The sequence below is a fragment of the Megachile rotundata genome, chromosome 15, assembly GCF_050947335.1.
Source record: "Megachile rotundata isolate GNS110a chromosome 15, iyMegRotu1, whole genome shotgun sequence".
NCBI classification, from domain to species: domain Eukaryota; kingdom Metazoa; phylum Arthropoda; class Insecta; order Hymenoptera; family Megachilidae; genus Megachile; species Megachile rotundata.
In genome coordinates, this window is record NC_134997.1 from 15,090,794 (window position 1) to 15,110,964 (window position 20,171).

General features: G+C 32.0%; 5 protein-coding genes across 16 annotated transcripts in view; 3 read left to right on the top strand and 2 right to left on the bottom strand.

Annotated features, from left to right (window-relative positions):
• The first annotated feature begins 47 nt into the window (after positions 1-47).
• On the top strand, positions 48-5,163 carry Elp1 (elongator complex protein 1). Its single transcript, XM_012285518.2, has 12 exons — positions 48-624; positions 834-1,262; positions 1,351-1,848; positions 1,933-2,147; positions 2,242-2,648; positions 2,718-3,795; positions 3,870-4,063; positions 4,152-4,416; positions 4,496-4,632; positions 4,705-4,859; positions 4,935-4,998; positions 5,070-5,163. The coding sequence occupies exons 1-12, from the start codon at positions 190-192 to the stop codon at positions 5,129-5,131; spliced, it is 3,939 nt and encodes a 1,312-aa protein (XP_012140908.1). The 5' UTR covers positions 48-189; the 3' UTR covers positions 5,132-5,163.
• A 1,374-nt stretch (positions 5,164-6,537) lies between these two features.
• LOC105662522 (G2/mitotic-specific cyclin-B) lies at positions 6,538-9,500 on the bottom strand. The gene is made up of 6 exons (XM_012285520.2): positions 9,331-9,500; positions 7,879-8,457; positions 7,522-7,761; positions 7,314-7,432; positions 6,899-7,166; positions 6,538-6,829 (listed from the first exon to the last, which is right to left on the bottom strand). Exons 1-5 carry the CDS (start codon positions 9,358-9,360, stop codon positions 6,914-6,916), a joined length of 1,221 nt encoding a protein of 406 aa, XP_012140910.1. The 5' UTR covers positions 9,361-9,500; the 3' UTR covers positions 6,538-6,829; positions 6,899-6,913.
• A 2,036-nt stretch (positions 9,501-11,536) lies between these two features.
• Positions 11,537-13,590, top strand: LOC105662517 (vacuolar protein sorting-associated protein 26C). Its single transcript, XM_012285489.2, has 6 exons — positions 11,537-12,052; positions 12,274-12,417; positions 12,511-12,903; positions 12,982-13,078; positions 13,140-13,265; positions 13,360-13,590. Exons 1-6 carry the CDS (start codon positions 11,996-11,998, stop codon positions 13,440-13,442), a joined length of 900 nt encoding a protein of 299 aa, XP_012140879.1. The 5' UTR covers positions 11,537-11,995; the 3' UTR covers positions 13,443-13,590.
• Positions 13,107-16,864, bottom strand: LOC100883735 (Poly(ADP-ribose) polymerase 16). Of its 6 annotated transcripts, none has more exons than XM_076540370.1 (7): positions 16,725-16,864; positions 14,838-15,177; positions 14,597-14,752; positions 14,277-14,486; positions 14,034-14,199; positions 13,844-13,976; positions 13,107-13,764 (listed from the first exon to the last, which is right to left on the bottom strand). In XM_076540370.1, exons 2-7 carry the CDS (start codon positions 15,156-15,158, stop codon positions 13,605-13,607), a joined length of 1,146 nt encoding a protein of 381 aa, XP_076396485.1. In that variant the 5' UTR covers positions 15,159-15,177; positions 16,725-16,864; the 3' UTR covers positions 13,107-13,604. The 6 variants fall into 6 exon arrangements, with proteins under 6 accessions (XP_076396485.1, XP_076396484.1, XP_012140880.1 ...); XM_076540369.1 differs by lacking the exon at positions 16,725-16,864 and adding an exon at positions 16,151-16,506 and having other exon boundaries at positions 13,844-13,973; XM_012285490.2 differs by lacking the exon at positions 16,725-16,864 and adding an exon at positions 16,151-16,491.
• Positions 16,865-17,032: 168 nt separating this feature from the next.
• Positions 17,033-20,171, top strand: part of Mef2 (myocyte enhancer factor 2) — a 37,348-nt gene continuing 34,209 nt past the window's right edge. For 4 of the 7 annotated variants that reach the window (XM_076540364.1, XM_012285497.2, XM_076540366.1 and 1 more), the window contains exon 1: positions 17,035-17,399. The gene's annotated coding sequence lies outside the window, so the exon portion shown is untranslated. Of the gene's footprint in view, positions 17,400-20,171 lie in introns of all 7 variants that reach the window. The other 3 variants (XM_012285503.2, XM_012285502.2, XM_012285501.2) reach the window with 2 other exon arrangements.

A 20,171-nucleotide genomic window follows, 5' to 3' on the forward strand; every position in this document is an offset into this window, starting at 1 on the left:
TCTCTACTAGATAGCGCCATTTCACTGTACACAATATGCTTGTTACTTTATCGACAATATTTGTGATCGACGTTATTTTGCAATCGCGTATAGGTTAAGTCTTAGAAACCACGCTGCTTGTATTTACATATAAATTACAAAAAACAAATTACATTGTTCTTCTGTGTAGATGTACATAATTACTAAAAAATGAAAAATTTGACAGTGACTCAACGTGCTAATCGATTTTTAGAAAGTTTAGGAATTCCAATTTTAAATACGAATTATTTAAACATATTACATGCCGTCAATTCGATCAACGATGATTTTTATTTATTATTAAGAAATAAAATATACAAAATTCCATCAGACTATTACGCTGATGTCGTTTCATTCGATATCGATGAAAACTTAGAATTCGTTAGTTTGGAATATTGTAGTATATCCCAGGAATTATATGGTGCTTGTAAATCAGGGGATATTATGAAAATAAACGTTGCACTTAATTTTGAATGCGAATTAATAACTAAACTAAATGTTGATTTACAATGTATGAAGTTAAGCCCTGATCATGAAATAATTACATTGGTTACTGCCAATGACACTGTGATTACGATGGTGTCAACTTTTCAAATATTAGCAGAGGTAATGATTTTAAATCCATGTTATAACTTTCACTTTTATATATGTTTCTGTGTATTTGCTATCGTTGTTTAAGAAAAAAAGTTGGTCATGTAATGCCTACTGTTGAATATATATATATATATGACATTGTATTCGATGAGTTCATATATTTTTGATATTCGAAAGCGATCGTGTTAAAATTATGTACATAATTAAAGTAAATATTCTAGGTTAATCTGCATACCCCAGATTTTGGGCAAAAACAGTTTGTAACTGTTGGTTGGGGCAAAAAGGAAACTCAGTTTCATGGGTCAGAAGGAAAGAAAGCTGCAGTAGCTAAGCCCATAGAACAAAATGAAAATGATTTGGACACTGGATTATGTAGGATAACTTGGCGCGAAGATGGTTCATTATTCGCGGTTGGGTTCTTACATCGCGAGAACAAAATGCGCCAGTTCAAAATATTTAACAGAGAGGGTATCTTACACTATACAAGCGAACTAACTAGCAATCTGGAAGAACCATTATCATGGAAACCATCGGGAAGCTTAATCGCGACAACACAAAATATGTGCAATAAATATGTTGTTGCATTATTTGAAAAGAATGGTTTGAAGCATAGAGAATTTGTACTTCCATATAAAGCAACAGAAATGAAGGTACATATACATTTATCTTTCTTTAAGAATAAAAAAAATTTTGTAAACAATACATAGGGAATTCATTGGTTTAAAATTTCTGCTACAGGTAAAGGATCTATTCTGGTCACCGGATTCAGAAATTTTAACAATTTGGGGTGAAATGCAAGAAAATTCTTCTTCGGTATTACAATTGTGGTCTGAAAATAATTACCATTGGTATTTAAAACAGTCAATTAGATTTCCTGTGGATAATTCGTTAATACGCGCAGCATGGTGTACAGTATCAAGTTCCAAAAAATTGATCCTTTTAACATACAAAGAGTTTATTACTTATGACTATCATTGGACCGTACATCATAGTAAAGGCAAAAGCGTAGATGATAAATCTGTTGTCGGCGTAATTGATGGAAACAAGTTATTGGTAACTAGTTTCAGAACAGGAATAGTACCACCGCCGATGGCGCATCAAACTTTAGAAACTTCTGACTGTATAAATGCTATTGTTTTTGCACCTGATTTAACGAATAAAGATATCTGGATAAATAGTAATGCATTCTTTTGTGTTTCTGACAGTAACAAATTGTTATTTTATAAACACATACCTGTAAGTATAAATAAATTAAAAAAATTACCGTTTGGAAGTTTATAAAAGGATGACAGAATTCATTGGAGTATATAAAAAAATTAGGAATCCCGTTTGTTGGAGTACGAATATATTGGTTCATACGATATTAGATGGAACGTGTTAACCGAGTATGAGAATTGCTTGTATAATATACATCATTTTTTGTGGGTCGATAAAGATTACATTTTATGTTCACTGTCGGTGAACAACCAAAGTTTTCTTTGCGTCTTAACGTTAGATGCGATACATGATCAAATTCAAGGACAAATAATAGCGAGGTATGGTTAGTTTGCGGAAGAAATGTATCAATTACTTTTATATAGAATATTTTTGTGTTTCGAGAAATAGAAAATTTGTCTTTATTCTTTTCAGACAAACATATATTATGGAAGGATTAATTCAACATATTATTCCATCTCCTGATCCGAAAGAAGCATACGTAATTGTAGGAAATTCTGTTTTAAAATGGACACCCGAAGAAATAATTCCAATTAACACGCGATTGCAGGGTTGTATTTATCAGGTAGAAGTTGTGAAGATTGGCATTAAACATGTTATATTGTCATTGTATCACAGAAACTGTTTTTCAATAAATGGAAAACAAGTTGCTAATAACATTACAAGCTTCTTCGTCCATTCAGAATTCTTGCTTCTTACAACCGCTCAACATACATTGATATGTGTTAATATAAGCGAAGATGACTTTGAAAGATTAACTAAAGAAAATTTTACTATTAAACCATGGGAAAGTAAAGATCTCGATAAAACATCATTTGCAAGTACGTGTTATCGTAATTTTACAATTTCTGTATTAGTAGTCTTAATTAAAAGCATTATTAATTTTCCAGGTTTAAACATAAGGCGATTAGAAAGAGGATCTCAATTAATAATATCAGTGGCAAAAGATTCAAGAACTATTTTGCAAATGCCACGCGGAAATTTGGAATGCATACAACCCCGAACATTGTCTTTACATATTATTGGATTTTATTTAGACAATTGTAATTATCTGCTAGCGTTTGACTTGATGCGCAGGCAACGCATAAATTTGAATTTAATTTATGATCATGATCCAAAGAAATTTATCGAGAACGCGGATAAGTTTGTGGAACAAGTTTTTAAACCAAGCTGGTTAAGTTTATTACTGTCAGAATTAGTAGACGAAGATGTTACTACAACGATATACTCAAGTTATTATCGACGGAATCGATTCAAGTTAGATGCCGTATCGACAAACAAAGTCGAGTTAGTTTGCGACTTATTACATAATATTATGGAAAAAAAGAATAACAATAATCGTATGATTCAACCGATCTTGATTAGCTTAGTTAAAAACAAAAACAAGCAAGGAATCGAAGCTGCATTGACCAAGATAAATGAAATTCGAAAATCAGCAAGTTCTATAAATAGCGACGAATGTATCACATTCGATGAAGCATTGAAATATTTATTATACATAGTGGATGTGAATGTACTGTTCGATATAGCTTTGGGTATGTACGATTTTGATTTGACAATGTTTATTGCATCTAAATCGCAAAAGGATCCTAAAGAATATATACCTTTTTTGAATGATTTGAAAAAGCTCGACGAGAATTACATGAAATATTCTATCGATTTGTATTTGAAACGTTATGATTCTGCGCTCGAACATGTCGCGAAAGAGGCTAATAAGTTCAATGAATGTATAAATTTGATACGCAATCATGATCTATATTCGAAAGCTTTAAAATTATTCGGAAAGGATAGTGAACAGTACAAAGAAGTGGCTAGAATGTATGGAGAATTTTTACAGAAGAAGAAACAGTATCAAGAAGCTGGAATCATGTTTCAAAGAAGCTGTGACTTTAAGCAAGCTTTAAATGCTTATACGTTAGCTGGTAGCTGGCAAGATGTCATTATTTTGTGCACCCAAATGAAACTGAGGTAAACAATACGAGTATTATAATTTTTTATACACATACACACGCATATTATATAATAATTAAATGGCATTGTAGCGAGACAGAAAGGCATACGTATTATAAGGATATCGTAGAATATTTGAAAATAAATAAAAGGTACGAAGAAGCTGCACAGATTTTAGCAACTTATTTGAAAGATCCTACAGAAGCAGTAATTGCTTTATGCAACGGTAAGCGTTGGAAGGATGCTATTAAAATTGCTTGCGATACCCAAAATCTCGATTTGATTGGTAAGTTTACGCTTTTATAGATAATATAAGCGATGTGCTTAACTTGATAATAATAATAATAATAATAATCAAAATTATTATGTTCTAGAATCATATATAAAATCGAGCGTTTACGAATATGCGAACCATTTGGTGTATCAAACGCAAAAGAATAAACAAGATTTTGAGCAATATAGATCGCGTCTCATCGTGGTCAGAGATAATATTTCTCAGCGAAACGTGAAATCGTATACCGAAATATCTGAAAATGAATCGATGTATAGCAATAAAGGTATCTCGGATATTCTTAGCGACACAAGCAGCATTGTCGGATCAACTGTGAGTCAGAAATCAAAGCTTTCTACTCTGTCGGGGTAAGAGTCGGTACAACTTAAAATTGTTTTCATATCTTATGTAAAAGTTACAATTGCATTGAGAATTATTCATTTCCAGAAGAAGTTATAGATCAAGTAAAAACCGCAGGAAACAAGAAAGAAAATTTTTAAGTTTGAAAGAAGGCAGCATTTTTGAGGACTTGGCATTAATACAAGCTTTATATCAAATTATCAGCAATACGTACAAAGAGAGAGGTTTCTATACTTTCTTACGTTCATTAATTTAATATTACTGAAATCTGTGTATACCGGTATTTTGCATTTCAGACGAGTTACATATTTTGATACAAATGCTTGTGTATTTCGGTGATGATGAATATGCTGAAAATATACAAAATTCTATGGAACAATTTCTTTTATTTATAGATAAAAGTAAATCTGAAATTTGGAACAAATCTGCACCTTCGAGTTTAATAGAAATGGTATATAGTAAATAACGTGCATAATCATTTTAGTTATTAATAAGAATAATAACGATATATTTATAAAAATTTTAGGAAAATACGGAATTAACAACGTTGACGGAAGCGCAGGGATTGTCTGTATATCAAAAATTGATCGGTAAGTTAACATGATTTGCTAACATCTATAAGTACTTTAATATTTATTCCGTTGTTATTATTATCTTTTAGAGCCGTACGTTTTACGGCCACCGGTACCAACTTCTTTCTCTTGGAAACTTAATATATTTTGATTCTGATTACAATAAACTTACTGTAAAATATACGAACTTTGTATTTATTTGTATAACGTCTTTCGATCTACTTTTTAAAAATTACTCAAATTTACTTTCGTATTTCTTAAATATTTTATTAATGGTTTTTAAATTACTTGACCGAAAAATTTGTTTATACTATTTAACAAATCCTGTGTTGCACAAAATTAATAATGAAATAGAGAATACATTACAATTAGGATTTATAAGAATTACTCGCAACCTTATATTATTTTATCAAAATTTTCTTACAAGTAACAAATATATTTATATAAGTCTATGTATAAATATTACAACATAATATTCGAATTTGTATAAATGATATGTATATGTGTATATATATATATATATGTATATATATATATATTATTTTGAGAACATTATTAAAGTTTATTTTTTACTTGTTCTTTTTCAATACATAAAATTTTCTACAATCTACGCTGATAATGAACAAACACGTTCATCAATATAATATTTGTGAAAATATTGATATCAAAGTATAAATTAATATCGTCTGGAGCACTCGAATATTTTTATACATTAAGGTTAAAACTATTTTATAGGGCTAATATCAAAATAAAAAAAAATGTCTTTATAATTACGAATAAAAGTTAAAATTTCTTTAATATTTCAGTATAAAAGATATAATTTATAATTTAAATACCTAAAAATCCTGCTTGAAATCGGATAAAAATTCGACAAAATATTAATTTCATAAAAGATTAAAAAATTATCTAATTTTTATCAAGTATATAAGATCAACGATATAAACGGCTAAATAATTGAAATACTATAGTTTCTTTATACCGGATTTAATTTAAAATATCATTCACTTACTTCTTACCCGTAAATAAAGTTCAGGGAAAAGAGAGTTTACTTTTCCACGTTTATACACATTACGTTACTTTGTCGAATTTTTATTGAACTTAAATCCAGATCTTCTCGTAAACGTTGTTCGTTAGCGTTACTATAATAATCCAAAAATATAACTCATCTCTATCGCTTTACTCTCATGCTTGCTTTTTTGCCTATACTACGAAACTTTCTATATAATTAATCTAAATTCTGTAATTACATGGGTAAATAAAGAAAATCTTTAATAAGTAATTCACGTGTAAATATGTACTTTTAACAAATAAAATATTCTATATAAGATAGTCCATTATACTTGCGAATAAAAAAATATTCGATGTTAGTCACACGAAATTACTTGTTCAAGCATTTCTTTTCTTACAAACCTTCTATAATCCCATACTATTCAGAAATAAGATGGCTACGTCTTATTTTTAATAGGACTTGCACCTTTTAAACCAAACATTTCAACATTCATAATTATAAACGAGACTATCATTCACAGGGTTGAAATTTCAATTACAGGCTGGAAATATCCTAAATTAACATTTTTTTTTTTTTCTAGCAGTTAAATGTATCTTTTATTACATACGTCATATAAACATAAAAACTATTAATCAATCCAATAATTTTGATTACAGTAATATTTCTTTTTATTCGGTTTTCGTTTATTTACTTCAATAAATTTCGAAGCGAAAGTCATTGTTCGAAATAGCTTTCAATTTAAAAGGTAACCAGAAAATAACAAACGTTATATATGTACAATATATTGGACGAATGAAGATAGTCTCGTCTCTTTTTTTCCCCTCTTAATGGTTTATCCTTCTGAAAATGGAGCAACAATTTATTTTGTTCAACGTAATATTGAACAATCAACCATTTATCTACAATTACCATTTAAAACGAATATTATACTCCTTCCTTATTCGCGGTAGCTATGGCATTTATAGCTGACGATCTAAGTTCGGGACGACTACTGATCTTCATATGTTTCGAGTGGGCGTATTTTTTCCTTACAGCTTGATATCTACTTTCATCTGCGTTTATGATAATAATTGCTATCTTCCGTACCACGGGTAACACGTCATCCTTAACATAAGTACTATAATACGCCAAAGTACGTGTCCAAACATTTTCGCCCTCGTCATCAGTACCGATAATTCTAAACAATTAAATTTTATAGTGACAATTAACTGACTTATATTAACCAAGTATTTCTATACTTCCATATTAGGTGCTAATAGTTTCAAAAATATCTTTCAATGCATCGTTTGAAAAATTAAAAGGTTCTATTATAGGAAGAACTTACGCGAATGCCAAGTATATCGCCGCAGCTGCAATAAGACTTGGTGGATAATGACACATTTCATAATATACCAAACTTTGTTCTAGGAAATATTTTGCCATTGTATGATGTATTGGAAGAGCCTTATAAATATAAAATTTAGCACGTAAATGATATAATGAATTTATGAAATATTAAAAAATAAAAATTCATAGAATGTTATGAAATATACCTTTCCAGCTTTGCTGTATCTTCTAAGGAAATGTAAAGGCAACGGTCGGCCAAAAGAATAATCCAACGTTCTCACGATAAGCATCTCCATTTGTAATATTTCTAACTTTGAATATGCATTATCTGTGATATATACAAAATCCTTTATATCCGGGGCATACATTTCTTCGTACTTGCTAGCAATAAACATAGCTGTTACGCCGACTAATTGTAACCTTTTCCTATTTATCGAGTGAAAAGCCTGTAAAAAGAGTTTGAATTTGTTTTTACAAAGAATAACTAGTCACGTAATTATGCATTTACTTGAGAAATTTTAAACGCGCGTTTTTCTTTAAAGATACATATCGTAATGACAAACCTGTAAAAACCTATCAATAATAGCAACGGTAAGATATAATGTTTCTTGCATTAAATGAAATTGCTGATGAACTTCGATTAGCCAATCTATGAGTATGCTTCTCATTTTCGGTGTAATTTCCAGACCATTTAAATATCCTTGCGTAATTGGAAACTTACTCTCTAAATTTCTTAGGTACTCATATATGTCATTAATATAAATAGAAACTAGACTAGGATTTCCTTTGTCTTCTTCATCGATGTCCTCGACTTCCAAAAGATCAGAGGAGAATGATTGTACTTCCTTTTTCGGAGGGATTGGCGCCACATTATTTTCTTGAGAAACTTGAACTTTTACTACAGGTTTCGCTATCTTCACAAGCGTTTTTTCCGATACTTTTACCGTCGGTTTGATAACCTGTTTTGGTACTGTTATATTTTTCTTTTCTATCGGCAATAAGCTTGTTCTATCGATAGGCTCTACGCCTCTCAGCGTGTTTACTTTATTGCCTATTTCGCCTAAAGCAGCTCTTTTTGTCTTTAATGGTATTGCAGTAGTTATAGACTTCAGGTTCTTTACATTCTCCTGATTTATAGTATTCTGAAAATTTATATTATTCTGGCATCCAATTGCAATAACAATAAACTTAAATTATTAGTTTTAAATACTGTATTATAAGATAATAACAATTCAACAGAGCATTTATTCAAATAAACCGAGTACCGATAAGTACAGTTTTACTATGATTATAAGAATGTTTATGCACATACACGTGCGCATACAGTTTGAATGATCACAAATTTCGCGTATATTAAGTAATAGAATCAATACTTTAAAATTAAGGAAGATATTAAATTTATAAATCACACAAAATGTGTAAACATTTCTTCAGAACATCCTCCATAAAGTTTTAATGAATCTTCATACATCATTATTTAAATGCTTAAATTTAAATATGTTCAATATTTGAAATAATTTTTATAAAATCCTTTGCATAGTTTTTCATTTTTTATATGTACGATTATATAAAACATTTATAACAATAATTTTATAAATATTATAACAAAAGAGAAACGATGTTCGTAAAAATTCTGATAAATTCATTCATATATTTTATAATTAACTCGGAAACAAGTTTTGGATAATTATCAAACTGTCGTTACTTTCAAATAACGTTGGCATATGAATGATAATATTTGTGAAAGTGAGATTGTTCTGAAAATTAAACTTATATTGTCAAGTACTAAGTGGCTATAATGGTTTAAGGAACGTACGATTAATAAGGAATAAATTATTCTGTAACAAAAAATAAGAGCAAATTATAGTAGCTGTATGGTTCAATAGACTTTAAAAAGAACGAAGGGCATTTAAAGATGTCAGGGACAGGCGGTTACCCCATACTATTGACCTCCCCATAAAAATTCCACAGCTAATGATCAAACGATAGAATTATGTGAAAAATCTTAAACTTACCGTCAATGCAGTCCGATTTATTAACGCCATTATAAATCCAGTTAAAGGAGGATTTAATGTAACGATTAAAATTAGTTTTCCGATACAGTTACTTCCACCGTTTCTCAAACAACGTTCACCTCGCAATAACGACTCTGTCGGTTTGAATTTGTTTAGTCGTTCAGACGGAAGTTCACCCTCTGCGGATGTTGGTATACAGAAGAAAAGGCGCGGAAACCGAGACATCTTATTGGCTGGCAAAACGGTAACATAGTTTGAACAGATAATTAATTGCATTTCAATTGTTTTGTAAATTGACAGGTCTAAAACGTCTTCTCGAATTGTAAAATTGACAAATCAATGCTAAAGAATAAATGTTACCAATACGATAGACTTCTCAGATCATTGTTGTTTCGTCACATGTGCCGCGAGGCTCTAGAATCCTGTTAACATTTTCGTGTTATATCCTATCATATCAGTTAGAACTGGTTTTACTACGTATACGGATAAACCATTCACTTTCTGAGCACAGTCTATGCACTTTTATGATTAAAGAATGGTCAGCAATGCATTATTTACATGGTTCGATCATAAAAGTTCATAAATAATGTTCGGGTAATGAGTAATTAATTATTTTGTGTCAGCAATGCGATACGTACATGAGCCGCCTATGTCTATTCTACTGCGCATGCAAAGTACAATATTTCGGCACTTTGACGATGTAGTATGGTTCCTGAGGCATTTAGAAACAAATTTCTATTAGGGTTTGATGCATTTTGATGCTTAATAAAGCCAGAAAATTCATTTTTGTCGAATTCGGTCCAAAACGGTACAGGTGGCGCCATCTAGCGGCGAGCGGCGGAACTACGAAACACTAAAATTTCGATTTTCTCCGAAATTAGGCAATTTTACGTATTTCTGAGGGTCAGAAATTCTTCTGTGGCCTCCCTAGAACCTACATAATGCCACAAGAACCCCCTCAGAGCGCTAGAAAAGAAAATAAAAAAATAGGCCAAAACATGGACTAAAAAATTGGCGTCCATCTAGCGGTGAAAGTTGGAACTACAAAAATAGAAAAATGAGATTTTCTCGAAAATTAGCGAACTTTGAGTACTTCCGAGGCTCAGAAAGTGTTATGTGATCGCATTAGAAGCGAAATAAAGCAATAAAAGCTTCCTGAAAGCTCCAATAAAGAAAATAAAAAAAATGTCATTTTATGGAGAAAATTTGTGGCGCCATCTAGCGGCGAGCTAAACCGAACTAAACCGAAAAAACGTATGTCCGAACACGCGTTAAGGAAAAATATAAAAAGTAATCTTTCGCCACTTTGACGACGCAACTTTGCTTCTTTAGACATTTTCAAGCAATTTTTGTTGAATAAGTTATTCATTTTTTTGCCTATTAAGCCTAGAAAAGCAATTTTTATTTTACCCTTTAACGCGTGTTCGGACATACATTTTTTCAGTTTAGTTCGCAGTTTTGCCGCTAGATGGCGCCACAAATTTTCTCCATAAAATGACATTTTTTTTATTTTCTTTATTAAAACTTTCAGGAAGTTTTTAATGCTTTATTTTGCTTCTAATTCGATCACATAACACTTTCTGAGCCTCAGAAGTACTCAAAGTTTGCTAATTTTCGAGAAAATCGCATTTTTCTATTTTTGTAGTTCCAACTTTCACCGCTAGATGGACGCCAATTTTTTAGTCCATAAAATGGGCTATTTTTCTATTTTCCTTAATAATTGTCCTAGCAAGCTATAATTACATTCGTCCGATTCCGTAGGCGACAAGGAACAATTTGTATATCTCAAAATTTCGGATAAGTCCCTAGTTTTCGAGAAAATCGAGATTTTCTATTTTTGTAGTTCCAACTTTCACCGCTAGATGGACGGCAATTTTGTAGTCCATGAAATGGGCTATTTTCCTATTTTCTTTAATAATGGTCCTAGCAGGCTATAATTAGATTCGTTCGATTCCGTAGGCGACAAGGAACAATTTGTATATCTCAGAATTTCGGAAAAGTTCCTAGTTTTCGAGAAAATCGAGATTTTAGTTTTTCGTAGTTCCGCCGCTCGCCGCTAGATGGCGCCACCTGTACCGTTTTCGACCGAATTCGACAAAAATTAATTTTCTGGCTTTATTAAGCATCAAAACGCATCAAACCCTAATAGAAATTTGTTTCTAAATGCCTCAGGAACCATACTACGTCGTCAAAGTGCCGAAATATTCATTTTTTTATCTTCCTTACATGCGTGTTCGGACCCTCATTTTTTAGGTTTAGTTCACCCGTTTCAGTTTTAGTCCATAAAGTGCACTATTTGTAGCATGAGCAAATTCAATTTTTACATTGAAATCTATGAGGATCAGTTTTTTCGGTGATTATTCCTCCGTGGCAAGTCCGATTTAAAATTTTTTTTTCTATGTCCATCTGGATGTACGAACGCATGTGTGTGCAAAATTTGATGAGAATTGGTTGAGTGGTGCAAAAGAAAAATGCGGACAAAGAAGTTGGAAAATCAAGTATAAGAGCTTCGCTCAATTATATATATATATATACACACACACACACAAATTTGTTAACCGACAACATGGATTTTAACTAGTTGAAAATTATAAATGTCATCCTTAAACAGCATCACATACGTTTCATATGATTGTTAATGAACCGTTAAGGGTGAATTAATAAAATGTCAATAAATATTGATATTAAATTAAAGCGAGCAAGCAAAATATATCATGAAGGGGTACGTTCTTTCACAATTAACAGTCATGTTGGAGAAGGGACACATGCTATACCAATATGAATTTGAATGAAAATTGGTATTTTTTTCATTAATTTGCTGAAGTTTGTTGACAGTAAAGAAAATCGAGTTACGTTGAATGCGGCATATGTCCCTCTTCTAACGAGACCTGCAATTAATTTTAATAATTGTATAAAACAACAAATTAAGAGGTTATGTTTTAGGAAATAGTTTCTGGTTTTATATTATTAAAAACTAATTCAGATGTTAAACACGATGGAATATTTCTAAGTATGGAAGGTTCGGTTAATTTACAACTTAGTTCCAAAAATTTTGGTATCTTTGAAGCTTTTTATAATTCTGTGAAGGTTAGTTTGTTTTTACAATTTTAGAAGAAATCTCGACAGGTTTTGTATTAAATTTCACGATGATCATTAATTTAAAAAAGTATATGTGTTTAGCCGATACAATTAGTTCAGTATACTATAGATGTAGTTCCAAGTGGAAAAATACCGAGTGGTAGAACAGAAATACCGTTTGAACTGCCATTGAAGCCTAGAGGAACCAAATCTTTATACGAAACATACCACGGAGTGTTTGTAAATATACAGTATCTTATCCGTTGTGATATAAAGAGAAGTTTTTTGGCAAAAGATGTAAGCAAGTCTCTAGAGTTCATAGTGGAAGATAAAGTGCCTCCAAAGATAGAGAAGGAACCTAGTAAATCAGTGTCTTTTAAAATTATGCCAGAGTCTTTGCAGAATACAAGAGATAGAACTAATGTTCCTAGATTTTGTATTTCAGGAAAACTAGATTCATTATACTGTAAAGTTTCTGAACCACTGTCGGGAGAGGTAATCAAATAATTATATCATACGTTGTAAATAACATGATTAATCTGATATGAAACAATGATTATTTCTAATTATAAGGTTGTAATCGAACATTGCGAAGCTATAATAAAATCTATTGAATTGCAATTAGTCAGAGTGGAGACATGCGGATGCGCAGAGGGATATTCTAGAGATGGTAAGATCATTCGAGTAAAATACACGCAAACGTTTATCATTTTGTATTTTATTTTCATTAGCTACGGAAATACAGAATATACAAATCGGAGAAGGCAATGTTTGTACAAATTTGCCTATACCGATATATATGATATTTCCAAGATTGTTCACATGTCCTACATTAAGTACAAGTAATTTTAAAGTCGGTAAGAATATGTTTTAACTTGTTATTTTAAAAACATAAATAATTATATATTCTTTTTATGACAATTAATTATATTTCATTATACTCTGTTGCAGAATTTGAGGTAAATCTAATTGTAATATTCGAAGACGACTATTTAGTCACAGAAAATTTCCCCATTATATTGTCAAGATATTAAGTTTTATAGGGAAATACAATATTGTATATAAATTATGTATATTATTTACAAAGTATATGTTTCTTACAATATATGTAATTTTGTTGGATTTCGGTAAAAAAATGTATAAAAAAAGGACATCTTTCCTTAATATACAAATTAATAGACAGATACGAGTTCTTCTTACTCCAGTCCAACTTTCTGTACAAATAATTTATAATATTTTTCTACTTGTTTATTATGAGTCAATCCAACCGATGCCAATAATACTACATAACCGAGCACAAATGTCAATAATTTATGTTGTTTGAACCATGCTAATAATCCTTTATTATCGGTACACCTGAAATATTTTACATTGTTTTTTGCATTGAAAATTAGCAAATGTCGTGAAAACATGCAAATGTCATGGATATTCATACCTTGTTGTTTGTACTTCTTGACTATAAACAAGAAGATAACGTACTCTTACCAATTCGCTATTCGTAACCAAATAATACTTATTTGGAACTCTTCCACCCATAGAATCCGTAACCGCTTTACGAGCGCTATCTTCTGTAAAATTCATTAATTGAGAATGATAAACAGCTTTCTCCCGTAATTCGTATTTACCTGAATCTCCAGTTTTCACATCTACACGATTGACAAGTTCACATAAAGCTATACAACTCATCTCGCTTCCAAGCATACTACCTCCCCATCCATAGCCTACAGGGCTATATGGTAAGCTTACACCTAATTCACTTGAAAGATATATTCCATTACCAAATAATGATTTCTAAAAGGCATAATACCACAACTTAACACGTCAAACTGTCGTTACAGCCGATATTATTTTTAAAGAAATTACTTTACCTTACACATATTTTGTTGTAGACCATAATGTATAATGGAATGAAAATTCTCCAATCGACTACCATGATAAGCATGAAAAGTTGTATGTCCTTGGGCAAGCATTTTCCATTTCTCTTCCGAAGTAGATTGCTTCGCGCTTGCAACTTGAAATATTAAATTTGGTGCAGCGACTGACATTTCTGAAGGTACTTTCCTCAGTATCGAATCATACTATATTATGTTCAGAAATTTTTCAAGTTATCATATAGTAACGAGATTCGAGGCAAATAAAAATCTTAAAATTAAACAAAATCTACATAACTACCTGCAAGAGAACTTACTGATTCTTTGTTAATACTTTTTATATAAGGATTTCTCAGACGTATTAAAACCCAATGTAAAAGTTCTATGGCAGTTCCGTATCTATCATATACATCTGGCTCTGACAATGCGTCGAATATTACAGCCAACGGAGGAATTAGTTCTATAGATCTTCTCTGTGATCGAATATGTAATTTATTCCATAAATTATTACAAACAAAGATAACAGATGTAACGCAATTAATAATTTAAAAACTGTACCAAAGCTTCGATATCCTTGCACTCATTTTTAATATACATCGGTGGAAACGGTTTTAAACAAGTATCATAGCGATACGTATTACAAGCTGCTACAAACAAAGACCATTTTAAATCGGCTGCTTTTATATCCTTTTCCAATAAATGCTTCAGCGATAAAATCTTCTTTTTAATATCTTCTTGATTCGCAGTATCAACACAAGTCGCATTTACTATATCCGAATTCATGTCTTTGGCGACTCTGTTTTCCACATCTTTCGTTTGAGCTTTCTTCTCTGTTTCTTTATCATCACGAATATGTTGCTTATTGCTTTTGTTATCCATTATTAACGATGAATCTAATCTAAATTATTATCGGTATAAGTATTAAGTACTCATAACAAATGATTGCTACAACATTACCTTCTCAGTATTTAAGCATACCCAATTAAATTATAACAGAACATAATAGGGTTCGCTCAAAGTTTGTAACTTAACACTATGCTCACAGATATAACGATTATCAAATTGCGTCAAATAATAATACATGATTTGCATAAAACGAAAATAAAAAAATAACAAGAACTAAATTTTTCTATAAAAATCAATTAAAATGAAAACTTCATTTTTGCAATACTTATAAATACAACGATAAATTTGTTCATATTCTAAAATTTAATTTGCAACAGTTGTTCAGGAGTTTAATAATTTTTTACTGTCACGAATGCAATGAAAAAAAAAATAAAATATGAAATTATGAATCCTCAGTACCATTTAAGAATTACAAACACTATACATATACATATGTGGTTATATATATATATATATATATATACGTACATATATTTACATACAGAAATTCAAGTGCGTTTTTCAGTAAATACCATTCTTAACCAATGATAGCAATTAAAAAAAAAAGAAGAAAAGAAGAAAAAATTTGAAATTATCTTATACTTTATTAGGAAAATTTTTAATCAATGTAGGAACATTTAGATTTTAGGGGTTTCCTAATATTTGCGCACTTCCATTCACTTTTCTTTGAAACAATCCGAGTCGTATGCGCTATAACTTTGAACATGTAAAAAGGATTAAAATTAATAGCATACAATTAATTGATCGTTAAAATAATAGATAATATCGTAGTTAAAGAAATACAAGATTAAAATAGGATGAAAAGCATTAACGGTAGTTAAAAGTATATTTATATTTAACAATAAATGATTAATTTCGTTAAATTAAGAATGTAATAAGTAAAAGGTAAGAATATTAATCGTATGTACACTTAATTTTACAAAAAATAGTAAATTGTTCGATGTTTTTGTTTAGTAAAAACGTACTTACAGTCCAGGACGGGCATCGTCGACATTTAAATTTAGACAGCGATTACGAATGAAAAATAGTTAATTATTTCAAATATTTCTATATTTAATCTTACGTTACAACGAATTTGTATCGGATCATGAAGATTGTCCTAACGTTTCATGCTCTTGTCACAAATCACGTATGTTTCATCGCGTTCACTTGTTACAACGATGTTTCTCTCTTTCAGTTCCTTATCGTCTTATCGTTTCTTGTCATTAAATTTTTCTAATATCTTAGGTAAAAATGCAACCGTTGAAATTGAATTTACATATATTTCCTTCATGATACAGTTTTGTTTGGATGTAGGAATAGCTTCTAAAGAGAAGAGAAGATAATGGAGGAAGCGCAGATAGAGGATAAAAGGTCGCCAGGTATATCGATATCGCGACATCGTCGCAAACATAGGAACACGCGTGTCAGTGTTAGTTACGGATTTTATTAGAACCAATCAAAGTCAACATGCGCGAAACAAGTGAAAACTAATCTTTCGAAAGATTCGATGGTCCGCGAAATAGAGTCTACAGTCGTTGATAAACGTATTACTAATACCTTTTTGTCAATTTATAAAACTATCGACGATCTTTGGAAATAATAAAAGAGGAGGTGTAATTAAATGAAAAAAGAAGCAACGTTAATTCATGTAACACATAACGAATCGATTGTGACAACGAAGAGAACAATATGACCGCTCGTAATTCGTGTTGTTAGTTTACGAAATGCGTGCGCAATTATATAGAAAATAGGGAATTCTGCGTACAACGTGCATAGAGAATTTAATCGGTTTTATTGGCAAGCATGCAATTCAATGTCATGCTTCAAGGTAAACTATCGATGACGTCAGTGTACGTCACTTAACAAGTGGGAGTGGATGGATACATGTCGGCAACGGTGGTGGGTTTCGCGAATAATCGCACACGAAATTCGCAACGGACGATACCGCGTCGTCGCGATAATGTCGCGTGTTTCTTAGCGATGTAATTCTTTCGCTTAAAAGGAAAAAAAAAGAAGCAAATAAGTAAGATCGCACACGTGTTTCCGCGGTAAATGGAAAAACACCGAAATCAGTCTGCGCATGCCTGACTACCGATGACGTCACGAAAATTGTGCTTTTGATCAAACTCGCTCTCTCGCTGTTTTTTTTTTTACCGTGGACGTAATAATGTGGAAAGTGAAATAACTATTTGGAAAAGCTCTGTAGGAACCGCGGAGAAGCCGGTGAAAATCGTAAGTAAATTTCATTTTTCCCTTTTACCGTTTCAGAAGCGATTCGTTGACTTACAGTCTGTTAACATGGCCTTCAACACATGTACACATAGGCGTATATATATTTATATATATGTATATATATATGCATATACACGGGGCACACATGCAAACGAAGCGTTCATGATTTTTAAGAAAAAAGAAAAAAAGCTCGTTCCTAAGGATATTTCAGTATCGAATGTATCGTAGCGTTTTTGAAAAAGAGTACAACTTTTCTTTTAAAATCATACATTTTTTTGTCAATGAAGAGATGTTCTCGTTGCGAGATATATTGATCTTTTTCGCAAAGAAACGATTGAAAATGACAGGTTCCGAGTTCATTCGGATGCAAACCTCTGTCAGGTTTTTTTCTTTTTCTTTTTTCTTTTCTTTTTCGTATTATTATTCTTAGTTGATCGTCGTATAATCCTTGAACTAACGCTCTTTATTTTATTTTAATCATTACAATATCGATTTCCAACAGATATCTCACATTCGTCGCTCGAAACAGTAACAGTTAAAAGAAAATATTATTTTTCGTTTGCCGGAAAACGAGGAACAATTTAATAAGAAGAGCATTCGATACGAGCCAAGATTCTGCAAAGATCACTGCTTTTTAACCACACGTCGAATAGTTAACGATACATACATGTAGTACCCTAATAGGAGTGGAAGATTTTTGTCAGAATATATGTAATACCAGCGCTATACGAAACTTTAATAGCTCGTTAACGCACAATGTCAGAACCAAATGGAATCGTTTACAAGTTTATAGGATAGCTATGGTACGTTTAAAGGGAGAATGGTGTCATTCGACATATTAAATCTTAACGTTTATTCCTTTACGTGGGTACAGAATCATTTCACCGGTCGAACGTTCTTTATCCAAGCACGATTCTGTATCGATACAAAGAGGAGCACTACCAATAGAGCAAGTAATTCAGGTACATTGTTTACACATTGCACCGTCCAAACATAAGCATTTTAAATCTATTATCCGTGTAATCCATTTCACCTAAGTTACAGAACATTGTCGTTCTTGGATTATAATTTCTCATCCTTATACAACGTAAAGCAATTAATAATCTGTAGTCTGTCCTCTGGAAGGATTCAGGTGGCTATATTAGTAGGCATTCGATGGTAAAGGGCTAATATCGGTTTAAACGGACAGTCGTACGGAAGAAGGGATGAATTTAATTTCGTACTTGGAAAGATAAAGTAACGTTTAAGTAGGAATCGAATATTTGAAAAGTTATTTGTTTGTTTTTTATTTTTTTTTTTTTGAAAATTCTTCTAAATACCGTGAGATGCTGCCATCTGCGAATACAATTATCAATCGCACCGAACTCGATCGGTAAAGTAGAAAACGATAAGTTTTCGAATAATTAATATGATTTAAAATTAACGCGACGAATGGTCGGTTTTTTGATATTTTCGATTCGTGATCGTGGCACGATACTCTAGAAAAAATCCGTAGGTAATTAATATCGGTATTAATTATTTTCGGTGAAATTTGAATCGGAAGGCATAGACAGTTAATAATTAATATAATAATGGATCTATTAAAAAAAAGTTAAAAACGTTGAAAAATCCGCGTAAAGAGCGAAGAAATGGTAGGAAGGGGGAAGGAGGCATGTGAAAAGTACGAAGTAAGAATGCGATGTTTCGCTCGGAGAACGGAAGTAACAGGGGAATCAATGCGTTTAGGTGTTCGTATCAGATGTAGACTTATCGCGAGATCTCACGGAACTTGAACCTACGTAATAATGCGTGGCTGGTTCGTTTCAAAGAATTGCACGACCTCGCGGTACAAAGCGCGATACAATGCGACTCCTCGAGCCTATGCAAATGGCTGGATAAAGCGCGTATGACCTGAACCTATGTTGACTTTTTCCATTATTTCGAGATGCTCGACTAGCTAGAGAGAGAGAGAGAGAGAGGTAAAAACCGTCGAACGAAACCGCGCTACGTTTTCCCGCGACGAGTCAGGGAATTTCGACAATTTTCTCCTCGCGAAATTCCACTAAAATATCGATTACACGCTTTACTCGCGCCTTTTATTCTTCTTCCGCTTTTTCTTTCAACTTTTATTTTCCTTTTTTCCTCCTTTTTTTCGACTTTTTTCGATATATCGCTAAGCAGTTTCTTATCCTTGAATAAAAATTCACTATACCGGTTTCGGTCGACTCGTTTAACAGTTAGATCGTTCAAGTTTAACTCGGAGAAAATGTATGTAAAGTTGTCGTAGCCGAAACTCGAAGAACTCGGTTGCCGAAAAGAGGTAGTTGAAATCGTGCATGTCGTGCCCTCGAGAACGATCCTACCCACCTAGCCGGTGCAGAAAGAACAGTTTCATCGATAAGTTTCTCGAGGACCGACGACGACGACATGGTCGTTCATTTCTCAGAGGCTAGGCGAATCGTTTGGGATAGCGCGCGTTATATCGTTTCGAGGGGTCTAGTCGTTGGCGAATCAGGTATTACGGTAGGTCGATTAGAGTCGATCAGAGTCGATTAGAGTCGTGGATGAAATTTGAATAGGATTTTGATATTTCGAGAAGGAAACGCGTTTGTCTATTTATGGAGAGAACCGAGAGATTTAGGTCGATCGGTGTTACGAACGAATTTGACATTTCGCGACATCGGGATACTCGTGACATCGATCGAAATATCAATCGGTTTAGTATAAATTCAGTTGCCGAATAAAAAGAATAATCGTTTGGCAAGCGTGAGAGTTCTGTCGAGTGGATAGAAC

What these genes read in the sequence shown, in the direction of transcription:
- LOC100883735 (XM_012285490.2), bottom strand. Translation starts at nt 16,179, where the DNA reads ATGTCGACGATGCCCGTCCTGGACTGTAA. An exon ending in ATGCCCGTCCTGGACTGTAA is followed by an intron (nt 15,178 to 16,150) that starts GTACGTTTTTAC and finishes ATAATAATTTAG; the next exon opens with ATTAGATTCATCGTTAATAA. An exon ending in TGTGAAAACTGGAGATTCAG is followed by an intron (nt 13,977 to 14,033) that starts GTAAATACGAAT and finishes TGAATTTTACAG; the next exon opens with AAGATAGCGCTCGTAAAGCG.
- LOC105662522 (XM_012285520.2), bottom strand. Translation starts at nt 9,360, where the DNA reads ATGGCGTTAATAAATCGGACTGCATTGACG. An exon ending in TAAATCGGACTGCATTGACG is followed by an intron (nt 8,458 to 9,330) that starts GTAAGTTTAAGA and finishes ATAAATTTTCAG; the next exon opens with AATACTATAAATCAGGAGAA. An exon ending in TTATTGATAGGTTTTTACAG is followed by an intron (nt 7,762 to 7,878) that starts GTTTGTCATTAC and finishes CTCTTTTTACAG; the next exon opens with GCTTTTCACTCGATAAATAG.
- LOC105662517 (XM_012285489.2), top strand. Translation starts at nt 11,996, where the DNA reads ATGTCAATAAATATTGATATTAAATTAAAGCGAGCAAGCAAAATATAT. An exon ending in AGAGGGATATTCTAGAGATG is followed by an intron (nt 13,079 to 13,139) that starts GTAAGATCATTC and finishes TATTTTCATTAG; the next exon opens with CTACGGAAATACAGAATATA. An exon ending in TACAAGTAATTTTAAAGTCG is followed by an intron (nt 13,266 to 13,359) that starts GTAAGAATATGT and finishes ACTCTGTTGCAG; the next exon opens with AATTTGAGGTAAATCTAATT.
- Elp1 (XM_012285518.2), top strand. Translation starts at nt 190, where the DNA reads ATGAAAAATTTGACAGTGACTCAACGTGCTAATCGATTTTTAGAAAGT. An exon ending in CTTTTCAAATATTAGCAGAG is followed by an intron (nt 625 to 833) that starts GTAATGATTTTA and finishes TAAATATTCTAG; the next exon opens with GTTAATCTGCATACCCCAGA. An exon ending in CCAAAATCTCGATTTGATTG is followed by an intron (nt 4,064 to 4,151) that starts GTAAGTTTACGC and finishes ATTATGTTCTAG; the next exon opens with AATCATATATAAAATCGAGC.